Source organism: Miniopterus schreibersii, assembly GCF_964146895.1.
Source record: "Miniopterus schreibersii genome assembly, chromosome: 9".
In the NCBI taxonomy this organism is placed as follows: domain Eukaryota; kingdom Metazoa; phylum Chordata; class Mammalia; order Chiroptera; family Miniopteridae; genus Miniopterus; species Miniopterus schreibersii.
Window position 1 is genome coordinate 55,646,643 of NC_138118.1, and position 13,243 is coordinate 55,659,885.

General features: G+C 39.1%; 1 protein-coding gene across 11 annotated transcripts in view; it reads left to right on the forward strand.

Annotated features, from left to right (window-relative positions):
- Nucleotides 1-13,243, forward strand: part of ADAM22 (ADAM metallopeptidase domain 22) — a gene marked incomplete at its 3' end in the record, with an annotated part of 186,572 nt that overhangs the window by 104,005 nt on the left and 69,324 nt on the right. For all 11 annotated transcript variants that reach the window (XR_013999568.1, XM_081147528.1, XM_081147529.1 and 8 more), the window contains exons 5-6: nt 6,899-6,981; nt 12,450-12,513. Coding sequence is in view for 10 of the 11 variants with exons in the window: in XM_081147528.1 (XP_081003654.1) it covers nt 6,899-6,981; nt 12,450-12,513 (147 nt within the window). The remainder of the gene's footprint in view (nt 1-6,898; nt 6,982-12,449; nt 12,514-13,243) is intronic.

Below are 13,243 nucleotides of genomic sequence, written 5' to 3' on the forward strand. Positions count from 1 at the left end.
ACTCAGGTGATATAAGATGTTAAAAGTTAGCAATGGGAGAAACTGGGTAATATCTTTACAACTTTCCTGTGTATCTAAAATTATTCCAAAATAAAGTTATTAAAAATTTTTAAAAAGACACAGATAATAAATATCAAAGAGGAGGAAGGAACTAATCTCAAAACAAAGGACAGTTATATAAAATTAAATACCTTTAGCTTTACAAAAAATTTACTAATGTTATGCTTATTTTTCTCATTTTGGCATGAACTGGTGCAGAATTTGGCATGCATTAGTATAGTACATGGATTAGTGGCATTTAGGAATCACTGTGGGATAGCTCGATTTAATTTTAATTTACTGTGAAATTAGGTGAAATTTTTCCCCCCTACTTTTCTTAGAGTCAGCTACCCTTACACTTCATACCTGAACAGACATTGGGCCTATGTCCCTTTTATGAATCCAGTCTGATTCTGTATAATCCCAGGTTATGAATTTTAACCAGGGTGGGCTTGTGGATCCTCTCCAACATAAGATTTAGCTTTCCCAGGAATTTCCTTGATGCAACTGGCCCTTCAGAGACTCAGAATTTCCTGACTCAGTAACGCCTGAAAAAGCCATTTCTCACTATTGGGAGGGAAGGGAAAGGGTAGGGAAAGGGTAGTTTTTTTCATGTCAGTGCAGATTAAGAGGAAATTGGGAAGAGGTTATTGTAAGCAAGCAACTGGTAGAACAGACTCCAGCCAAGCAGCCATAACAGACTGAGCAGTGCACAGGCTCGGGAGGAATCTAGTGTACAGTAGGATTCAGGGTCAGGCTTAAGTTCCTGCAAGGCTTATAGCTTCTCAATCATGGCAGCATGTTGGAATCATCTGGGCAGATTAAAACCTACCCAGGTCCCACCCCCTGAGGTTGTGATATAATTGGCATGGAGTGAGGCTTGGTGTTTGATTTTGTTTCTGATGGAGCCGGTTGGTTTGAGAGGAACAAGGAAAGAAGTGGAGTAGAGCTATGGCTGTTGACATCCTTTCTGCTTTAGTAAGAACTGCTCAGGAACCAGTATAGCATTTCAGTGAGGCCAGCAGTGGGGAGTTTAGAATGCAGAGGCAGGTGTAGTGTAAAGTACTTGTTCTCAAACTTTATAGGGAATATCAGTCACCTGGAGGGTTGGCTAAGACACTGGTGGCTGGGCCACATCACCAGACCCAGATTGAGTAAGTCTGGGGGAGGCTTGAGAATGTAAATTTCTAACAAGAAGATGCTATTGGGCTGGAAACCTCTCTTTTGAGAATCACCAGTAAAGAGACTTGACTTCAGGCATACCCAGGTGTGAAGGGGTGTGGAGGCTCTCTCTCAGTCTATGTTTTCTCTCAAGTAAAATGGGGAAATTTATATTCACCTATTCAGTCATCATGAAATATCACATAATTCACCAAGGTCACCAAGCCGAATGCCCAAGATATGGTAGACAATTTCATGCCCTGAAAGGTCCCGGTGTCTTTCTGGTATCCTCTACATGGGGATGGTTTGGTATTGGGTTGACTATTTTTAGGTTAGTAATTCCAAATATAATAACCAGAATCACCTGAGGAACTTTTGGCAACTCTAAAAACCTAGGGCCCTACCTCTTTGGGGATTCTGCTTGCAGAGGTCTGAGGGAAGGCCTGGGAATCAGTTGATTTACGAAGCTCACCATGATGGTCTTGTTGGTTTTGGGGACCACTGCTGTTGAGCATCATTGCTCCAGTGCAGAGGTTCTCAACTCCTGCAACTTCGTAGAATCATCTGGAGCACTTAAAATCATCTGTGTCCCACCTCCAGAGATTATGATTTCACTAGTTTGGAGTGTGGCCTAGGCATTGGGATTTTAAAAGCTCCCCAGGTGATTCTGATATGCAGTCATCCACTGCTCTAGTATATTCCTGGAGTAAGAAAAACAAAGCTTTTGTTAAAATGCAGATTCTTGGTCTCACCTCAGAGATGCCTAACCAAACTCTTTGGGCAAGAGACACAGTCATCTTTATTATTAGTCAGTGGCCTGAAATGTTAGTCTTAACGAATAAATGATGAGAATCTTTGCTCAAGGGACAAGATAGAATCAATCCCTCATTGAGTAAATATTCCATGACTGCACCTCTGACCTATTTTTATAGCAGTTTACAGGACTTTTATTATCTCATGGAATACCTTGCATACTTTTGTGAAGCAGCATGGGTAGATATTATCCCCACTTTATTGGTGAGGAAACTGAGATTTAGGGAGGTTCTCTCTAACAGCACCCTGGGGAATACAGACATAGATAAGGCACATATGCTTCCCTGAAGGAAACCGCAGTCTATTGAGGAGCACAGAAGAGAAACAGGAATGTATGTGTGAAAAGAGGTAACACAGATTTAAAAATATATATATGCAAATTCAGAGAAGGAGGGACTAGTGAGAAGTAATTTGTCTGGAGGAAGGAATCTGAGAAGGCTCTTTTGAGGAGGTGGCCTTGGCACATGTTGGAGCTGATAAAGTTGTAGTTTCCTTTGAAGGTCTGGATGGAGCTCAAATGACTATGGCCTTGCTGCTGCGCTCCCATTGGTTCTCTTTATTGGATTTTCATAGTTTTATAACTCAGTCTGGTACTTCCTTTGTGCTATCATTTTATCATACTTATAATAAACTGTGTTTTCCTTTTGAGATCTTTCTGACTGTTTAATAAAAGTAGGGTGTGTCTTTGACTTTTGCAAGTAAGTGATTATTTTGATTTCCCAGAATAAAAATTGCAATAAACTTTTTGTCCACTGGGAAGAGAAACCAATACACATATGAACTATCATTATCATATGGTTATTTTTATAGAGGAGGGTAATTTTTTTTAGCTATAACTATCTAATTAGCTAAAAGTAAACATCTGTACTGTTATAACTATGTTATTAAATCAAGGAGTATGAAGAAAGTTTCAGGGACATTCAGATAAAGAGCTAAACTATTAGGATGTGCTGCTGGCTTTTCTCTTTTCCTACAACATCTGTCTTAGATTATTATATATAATAACCTGCTAGCATAAAGCATTAGTTCATCAAGAAAGTCATATGAAGATATGGAGAACCTTTATAATTGATAATACTTGGGAAAGTTGGCTTAAGTAGTGGTCTATAGAAATATACAATTTTAAATAAAATGCAGTTTATTATTTTCAAATGTACATTTTGTAAAACAGATGTAAGTGCAAAGAAATATAATTATATTTGTCCCTTAAAATACCTATTAAAATTTTCAGTGCACATATTCTTTGACCTACCAGATCTAGAAATCTAACTGACATATATGCTGATAGAAGTGCACAAAAATATATGAAAGGATGTTTGTTGCAGTGTCATTTATGACAGCAGAAAAATAGAGATAATCTAAATTTCCATTAGTACAGGACCGTTTAAATGAATTATCATTCACTTCTGTAATGAAATATTATGCCATCATCAAAAAATGAGGTATTGATATAGAAAGATGTCAAGATTACCTTAAGGAAAAAAAATCAAGTGGCAGAACACTGTGCATAGTGTAAATCCATTTGTGCTTTGAAAAGGATATCTTTGTGTTTATGTATATACATATTTACTTAAATGTGCATAGACTATTCCTGATGGTGCACAAAATCTGTCAAAAAGCTTACCTTTAAGGAGGCACCTGCAGCTGGGGGAATGTGTATGAAGGGGATATTTTTTATTCTTCTGTACCATGTACCTCTGGAATTCTTATAATTTTTTCCATATGTATTTATTATCTTTTTAAATAATAGATTAAAATAATTATTAAAAATATTAAATTTCTTTAATTTATTTTAATAATTTTAAAATATATTTATATAATTAAAGAAGCCTTTTGACATTAAGGCCTTTATCCTGCACTAAGAAAACTTCAGGCATGTTAAAGGGGGAAAAAAGCTCCATTACTTTAGTTCTTAGTTTAAGTAATTATTGATTTATGATGAATAATCCCTGAAAAAAATCAAAATACAAAATTAATTTCCACCATTATTTAGAAAAATTACATATGACGCTGTATATGAGAGCCTCAAAATCTGTGTTATAATAGTCCAAATTAAGGAGGTCCCCCCGACACACATGTTTATGGTTCTCTTCTTGAAGTGTCATGGAAACATTCAATAATGAATCAACCATATTGGGCTCTTCACTTCATTTGAAGTGTTAGGCTTTTGTGCAGATGGGTCCTGATCATATGCTGTTTTTGGATTGACTCCTGTTTTTCATAATCAGAAATTAGTGAAAGATGGTTTTCCATGATCTAATCATCTATTTGCCCTAAGATAATGGAACACTGTTTTAAAACATGAATTTTTTTCCTTTTTATGATTTAATATAACATGTTTCCAGAGGTGGTATTTTAAAGAAAACTTCTGTAATTTATAAAACATTTTTATATGCCTTTGCCTCTGACATATTTTCCCCACATACAGTGACTTATAAACTACCTTGTTCCCTAGTCTGATACCATAATTATTGTGATTATCTTCTGTGTTTCTACTGTCTTTTTATTTACTGTGTGTCTTAGACCTACACTTTTAGATAAGTCTCTCTCTGTTCAGGTCACCTCATTGACTGTTGGTCTTTTGTGTTGGCCAATAGAAAGCTAGAGTGTTAATTTCTGATCCAATCAGATGTGTCCAGGAAGTGAAGGTTTTTTAAACATAAACATCTCTCGTTCAGTTAGAATCTAATCGTATGGATAATTCATCAGTCTAACAGCCCCAATAGAAGATATTTTAAATTCTGTTAAATTTACCTCCAGCCCCACTCAAAAAACAAATTTTAAAAAATCAGCCTAAGGGAAAGCTTAGATTTGCACTATATTACCCACAGGCTTTATGTCCAACTCATAAGTAGTATTTAGGGACAATGACACTGGCCTTGCATTCACATGTTTACAGGAAGTTTGCACCCTTACTTGGCAACTTACCATGTGGCCAACCTTGGCTCACAGAGATTGTGACTTCTTATGTAGGATAGAGATAATATTGTAGGATTAATGAGAGGATTTAAAGTGACTGTGTGTGTAAATTGAGTAGGACAGCCATGGACACAAAGTAATTATAATAGCAGCAAACATTAATTGAGTCTGTACCAAGTACCAAGCCATTATTTTAAGCCCTTTATGCATATTAGCTCTTTAATCCTCTGAACAACCCTATGAGCGTGTTACCACCATTTGACAGATGGTGCCTGAGATTGCACAGCTAATAGGTGAAGGAGCTGATAGCTTATACTGTTAACAGCTACAACAAACCAACCCTACCCAAGAAGCCAGTGCCCACCTTTGTTTCTATCCTTAAGTCTGTGGCCTTCTGAGTCCTACCCCTGTGGGACCCAGGGGTGAAGTACTGTCCTATTTTATCTTCCATCAAATCCAGCCATAATCCTCCATCCATATGCTCAATCATGCCTTGGGAATTGGAATTGTCAGGGTCAGGGATTGCACTGTGTACCATTTTACCTGCTCTCTATCCTCTCATCAAAACAGATTCACTCCATCCTGGGGGATTGTATCACTAGGAGCAGCAGTCTCAGGCCAGGCTGCCTTCCTTGGAATTTTAGGGAAGAAAATGTCTTCAGCCTTGTGATATCATCATATCTTCCCAAGTTCTCTTCCCTCCGCTTGTCAAGCACTGAACATTTTAAGTGGGGTTAGTCCTTATGCCAAATTGTGAAGTAGATAACATTTGCTCCTTGAAGCCACCCATTCTATTAATCTGTCCTATTTCACTCTTTCATATTTTAGTGGATCAGTTTAATTAAAAGTTTTCAGCTTTGCCTGGCTGGGCGTGGCTCACTGGTTGAGCATCGACCTAGGATCCAGGAGATGGTGGTTCGGTTCCCAGTCAGGGCACATGCCTGGGTTGCGGGCTTGATCCCCCGTTGGGGGCGTGCAGGAGGTGGCTGATCAATGACGACTCTCTCATCATTGATGTTTCAACACTCTCCCCCTCTCTCTGAAATCAATAAAGGTATATTAAAAAAAAAAAAAAAGTTTTCAGCTTCTGAAGAAATAGGAGATTGGGGGGGGGGGCATGGGAAAGGTCATCTAGAGCAATGCTTCTCAGGCTTTAATGTGCATATGCATCAGTCATCTAGGGACCTTGTTAAGATGCCCATTCTGATGCAGAAGATCAGGAGAAGGGCCTGAGTTCCTGCATTTCTGACAAGCTCCCAGTGATGTCAGTGCTGTTGGGTTCTAGACCATGCAATGAGTAGCAAGTATTTAAAAACTGAGGTACCACCCTAAGATGGCAGAGGATTTACCCTGTTACGTTTTCCAGGAACATTTAATTCGAGGAAATGAGTTTCTCAGTGGAATGTAGTAATGCTGCTAGAAGAAACTTCTCAATTTCAAACCCTACTGTAGACTGCTTACCAGTAAAAAGCTATTCCTGTTGGAGAAAAGAATAGTATAAACTTGTCAAGTTTTTATAGAAACACTAAAAATAGGCATTCTCTTCCATTAGTTTAGTTTAATGACTCTCAAATGATTTATATGCATTTTTGCTGAGCTTTGTGTGAAAGCATCATCTTGCTGCTGCTCCAGGTTGAGTGTCTTGTGACCGGGGAAATCGATAATTGAACTTATTCTGGTGCAAGAGCCACATGGGTACTTTAGTATCTGTTTCTTGTTCCTTCTGTCATCACCTGTGTAAAGGGAGAGTTAAGTCAACCTTTAATTCCCTGTCTTTTGATTTGGAGTCAGCTCACTGGGAGTGCTTATGAATAATTCTGTTAGAAATGGCTTGATAATACTGATCTGAATAATAAAATGTGCAGAGCTTGACATATGGAAGCGCAGTGTGGCATAAGCCTGTGCAGTGATGCAGTGGATTCTCCTTGTGACGGCAAAGGCTGACGTTCTCTATTTCTATTTTCAGGGAGGAGAGCACTGTTACTACCAGGGCCACATCCGAGGAAACTCTGCCTCATTTGTTGCATTGTCAACATGCCATGGACTTCAGTAAGTGTCCAGATATTTTTTTTGTACTGTCCATGCTTTTGGTCACTTATTTTCTTTATTTTTTAATGCACTGTAATCAAAATCCCTATTTTGTGTCGGGAAATAATTGGAAATCAGTGATGGATCTGATCTTTTCTCTTCTGTGCTTTATAAACCAAACATTTTAAAATTAGAATTGCAGAAACCTGGGGCTTTGGAATTATATGATCCCTTGTAGTGATGTTTAAAGCTTTTTTCTAGTTTCGTCCAAGTTGCGACAGGAGTGGTTTGAGTAATTTTGGTCTCTGTTTCTGTGGAGGTATAGCCTCTGGATACCAGTTCTACTTTCACTCCTTGATGTTAGTTTTTATATTTATATAGAATAATAGAAATTTCAGTAGGTGGAAACTCTTGACTCCTCAGGCAAAGAGAAAAGACTGCAAGTGACCTTGAGAGCTCATGTGTTTCAACTCTTTTTTCAATTGAAAATTGCACCTAACCTACTGTAAACTGTAGGAGGGTCCGTCTCCTGTTCTCAGAAATCTCCAAGGATCAGAGTTCATCCTTCCTTGGGGCCTTGCTTCCTTTCTCAGAAACTTCATTATCAAAGAATGTTTGATGATGCTTAACATGGGAATACATCTATTTCCTCTGTCCTGTCAGTAATGGTGATGCACAGGTGGCCTCTCTCGTTTGTTTTGTAACCCCTTACGAAGCCACCATGTCATTCCTCAGCATTCTACTTAAGCCAGATCATCTCAGTTCCTTCTGACTTGTTTACTTTTTTTTTTTTTTTTTTTAGCATAGAACAAGCCAGCACTTTAATTCAGTTTTGTTAAATTTTTGTTTGGCAACTTTAAAGTACTTCTTGTCTGTTACCAAGTTTGAGCTGTGGCTTTTTCATCTACCTAGCAGTTACTGAGTGTCTCTTGTGCATCAGCCACTAGGGATATTAAGGCAATTAGGCCATGAACCCGGCCCCCGCGAGCTCAGTCTAGAGGGGGAGCTAAATCTAGCTCAGCTTCCTACTATGGAATATGATAGGTATGTTTATTTTCTATGAGAGAGAAAAAGCAAACAGAAAAATAAAATGTAAGCTGAGGTGGTGCTTGAGAGCTCCAGAGGAATGTCCCTGAGGAAGATGGAATGGGCCCCAGAACAGGGTTTGATAGAATCTACCAACAGAGGGGTTTGATTGACAAATCTTAAAAGAAAGCATGGACCCCGGCCAGCATGGCTCAGTGGTTGAGCATCAACCAAAGAACCAGGAGGTGGTGACGGTTTGATTGCCAGTCAGGGCACATGCCAGGGTTTCGGGCTCGATCCCCAGTAGGGGGCATGTAGGAGGCAGCTGATCAATGACTCTCATCATTGATGTTTCTCTCTCTCTCTCCCCTTCCCTTCCTCTCTCTGAAATCAATAAAAACATTAAAAGAAAAAGAAAAAGGAAAAAAGAAAGCAAGGAAAGAGATCTAATGGGAAAGCCCAGAAACTGTAGCCAGTCTGCCTGAATGGAACCTGTGGTCAGGCTCTGGCAGTAGGTATGTGAGAGGCAGAAAGGAAAGAGAGTGAGGATCAGTCACATAGCAGAGTAAGGAGGCCACATGCCTGACATTGCTTATTACTTGTTCTAAAAGACGATTTTCCTTATTTTAAATAAATTCTTTGAATAGAGAGACAGTTTTACAAACAGGAATCCATGCTTAATATCTGACAGCCTGAGTTTTCTTATCTGGAAAAAGAAATGTTGAAGTTGCCTTCAGCAGTGAAATTGTTCTGATCTCAAGATGAGTACAGCTGTGAGCGAGGACTGGGCTTATCCTACATTTGTGGCAGCAAATGTATGTTGTAGCAGAGTGATGTAAAAAATAAGAGGCTTTTTTTTCTTTCCCTTCCTCTTAAAACCTCAACCCAAAGTCACTTTGTAAGAGTCTTGCTTAGTACTTATTCCAGTTTGCCTTCCAGTTTTCCAAATGGACACAATATTGTGAGAAATGGAGAGCAGGTATTGCTGCTTTCTAAGGGCTCTAACAGAGCTAAGAACGTAAGACCAATAGCTTGCTACTAAGCCCACAGAGTCATTTGAAGGAAGTTGGAAAAGTAACTTTAAGAAAATTTTTGTGACTAGATCCAGGAGTAGGACTCAGTCTACTTCAGTTGTATTGACTAAGTAAAATTTACTTTTACCATTAGAAACTGTTTCATTTAAAACTAAACAAAGACAAACAGAAAACCCACTGTGTGTCTAGGAACACGGTCGGGATTGCGTATAAGCATGCTTGGATGTTCTTAGACTTTTATGAGCATGTTGGAAAAATTTACTCTCGTTCCTTTTTGTTACTTATTTTTACTTCTAGTCTTGATCCCACTTTCTGTACAGAAATTTCTGACAAATATTTTGAGTGGGTATTACTAAATATTAATTTATGTTGTCTCAATTGCAGTGATTAGATATGAGATGTATTATTTCATCCATGATTCATCTTTCATAAAATACCAAGTTCATATTGAGATTTTTCATTTTCCTTGGTTTATTTAATTCAGTTGAAGAAAGGGGAAAATAATCAGATTCATGTCTTTTACATAAATAACCTGCAAGAGCACTCCCCCCCCCCCCCCAATTCAGAAGGACTAATGGATAATATTTTGGTCCTGATGTTAAGACAAAAATCCTAAAAGGATGGAATCAAATGTAAGTTTATTGCCCTCTTGTGGCAATTTGTAAGAATGGCTGGTTTTCTTTAAAAATACTGTGATGCAGCGTTTCAAATTTTTAGTTCACTCGGCTGGTCCTACCTGCAGATTTTTATCAAGCATGTTCTGTGTTTTGGACTCACTATACTTATTGGAATTTATATAAATATAACAGAAAGGTATCAACCCTTAAACAAAACAAATAAAACACATATGCCTTTTAATTGTTAAAGAACTTTTAATAATGGCATTTTGTAATATAGGGAACTAGAATCTTGTAGATACAGATGGTGTCAGAATCTGCTTTCTTTATATTGTATATCATGATGTTAAACCCAGTAAAAATAATTGGTTTCACACTAGACATTAACCTAATGCAAGAGGAAACAACACCCAGGACTAAACAAAACTATCTGCTTGCAGCTTAATCAGCATTACCATGTGAACTTTGGTAAAAGGGAATGGTTTGATACAACTTTCCTGATGGGTCTGGCCAAGTCTCATTGGGGGAAAAAAGAATGTTTACTGCCATTATTTGTCCTACTGTTTTGAAAAGACTCGTCCCACTGATTCCTTAGGCCTGTATTGCCAGTAATATATTACAAACTACATCTGTTTAGCTTTAAATTCTGAATACATCATCCAAGTTCATAAAGTGCACTCTTGTTTGAAAACCTTACAGATGTGAGAAGAGCAGCTCTAAGGATATATGAAAGTTGAGGACATGTGGAAGATGTTAAAGCAGGAATGAAAGAATTTGGATAGAGGCAGAACTGGAGGCCATTGTGATTATAGCTCAGGGAAACCAGCCGATTTCACTAGGCCATCAATGAGAGACAAATACTGTTCCCTGTTTAACAGCTTGGATGTCTTGCGGTCATTTCCACCTAACACTAAAAAATGACTGCAGAAGATTACAGCTTCACCCTTCTTAGATGACACATTTCTTCGGCGTCATAAGGGGCCTGATCTCAGTAGAAGGCCATGTCTTACTAAAAAGAGCAACTGTCAGGATCTCTCTGAGTGGGAGGTGAGGCCATCTGTAGCTTAAAATGCCCTCTAGAGGATTTCACAATTGGCCAGTAGTCATCTCTGTTCTAAGTCCAAAACTGAACTCCAGGTTTACGCCCTGTTCCCTGCATCCTGCTTCCTCGTGCCAACCCCATTCTGTTCTTCCTGCAGCTTTTTTCATATTATTAAATGGCAACTCCATTTTCCCAGTTGCTCAGGTCAAAACCTTGGAGTCCTCACTGACATGCCTCTTTCCTCCATATTTCATTTCAAATCATTAACAAATCCCGTTGACTCTACTTTTGAAAAATAGCCAGAATTTGACCAATTCTTACCTTTTCCATTATAACCACCGTGTTCTAAGCTACCAACTTCTTTCACCTGGATTAGTGCAATACTTTTCCCATTTCTATCCTTGCCTTCCTGAAAATTATTGTAACACAGCCATTGGGCCAATTATTTTGAGATTTAAGGGAGATTGTGTTTCCCCTCTGCTTAGAACCCTGCAGTGGCTCCTCATCTCTCAGAGTAAAAGCCACAGCCCTAAGGGCTTACCTGTTCCTGACCTCGTTTTACTGGACTCCTCCCTCACCCACTCTGTTCCAGCCCCTCCACACCATTAATGTTCCTGGAACGAGCCAAGATTCTCTTACCTTAGGGCTCAGTTCTGAAATATTGTCTGCACAGATATCCTTTGCTTACCCCCTCACTTCATTCAGGTCTTTACTTAAGTGCTTCTGCTTTGTGAAGCCTTGCTCTGACCCTCTGTATAAATTAGCCACCTTCTATCTCTGGTTTCTACGGCCAGTCCTCTGGCGCCAGTTATTGCCCTTCACCCGCTTTATTTTCCTCCCTAGAATTTATCACCATGTCATATACATTCAGTTGTTGATTGTATGTATTTTCTGTCCCCCTAGAATGCACATCAGCATGAGGGCAGAGAAGGGGTCTGTTGTTCAGTACTGTATCCCCAGCACCTAGCGCAGTGCATTGTAGGTGCTTTCTGAATGTCTGTTCAATGAGTGACTGATAACGAAGGCGGGGAGCCGATTGTAGGTGAGCAGTTCAGGAACCAGTCTGCCTGGGCTCTATTCCTGCCTCTGCTCTCACTGATTATGTAATTTGGGCAAGTTACTTCATCTCTTTGGGCTTTGGTTTCCTTACTTGCAAAATGAGGATAGTCTTTGCATCTCCCTCATATATTTGTTAGAAAGAGTAAATGAGTGTATTTAGTTCATGGTTAAGTTGTTGAAATATGTCAGCTCTTGTTACTATAGCATCTTCCATGTGTGCTGTAGGTAGGTAGTTCTGAGTAGAGTCCCTGACAGCCTGCATCAGAATCACCTGGGAGCTGTTTAAAATGCTGCTTCCTGGGCCCCAGCCCAGAAATCCGAGGAAGGCCCTGAAAGTTTTGCATTTTTACTAGCTCTCCAGTTGACTATTTGCACATTAAAGTTTTAGAATTATATGTTGGAGAGAGGAATAATGGACCACAGTCAGAGAATGGTAATTCTGAGCCTGGGGAATAGTATTGATGAGGAAACCCTGCTCCTTGTGGGGAATCAGAGAGAGGGGCCTTCCCCTCTTCGGCAGTGTGTGTGTGTGTGTGTGTGTGTGTGTGTGTGGTGTGCAAGTGTGGTATGTGGTGTGATGGTGGTGATGGGTGGGACTGAGAAGTGGGGTTGAGAAGTAAACTGACTCTCTGGCTGCTGCTGATTTTAAAATAACTTTGTTCTGAGGCAGGAGTTGATAGCCATGCCTAAATATTTTCTTGTTCTTGGCAGTGGGATGTTCTATGATGGGAATCACACCTATCTCATTGAGCCAGAAGAAAATGACACCTCCCAAGTAAGTGCTCCTTCTGTTGGCTGTGGCAAATGTGAAAGTTGATGCTGGGAGCTTTTTCCCTCCTCTTTTTTCTCTCTGCTTTACTTTATTTAAATATTGATACATATGTGTGTGTGTATAAATTTTATATTTTATTTTAATTTTATACTTTATTTTATTTAAATGTATATATCTAAAATAATATTGAATAAGTAAGAACCACAAATGTCTTTTTTCTTTTTTCTTTTTTTAAATCTGTCTCCTACTCCTCCTTTCCTTCAGAGGTGTTCTGAAGCTTCCATTTCTGTCTCCACCAAAATGTGCTATGATCTGTCTTAGTCTGCTCAGGATGTCATTACAAAATACTGGGTGGCTAAAACAACAGAAATTTATTTTCTCACAGTTCTGATGACTGGAAGTCCAAGATCAAGGTGCCAGCAGGGTCAGTGTCTTGGTTGAAGGCTCTCTCTTTGGTTTGCAGACAGCTGCCTTCTTGCTATGCCTCATAAGGCAGAGGGAAAGAGAGAGCTCTGGTGTTTCTTCCTCTTCTTATAGGGGCACAACCCTGTTAGATGAGGTTCCCACCCTTACAATCTCATTTAAGCTTTATCATTTCCTCACAGCCCTATCTCCAAATGTAATCACATTGGGAGTTAGGGCTTCAACGTACAGATTTGGGGAGAGGGACACAAACGTTTATTCTATAACAGGTCAAAACCACAGATACAGGATTTTCCACCCTCCCTTTTTT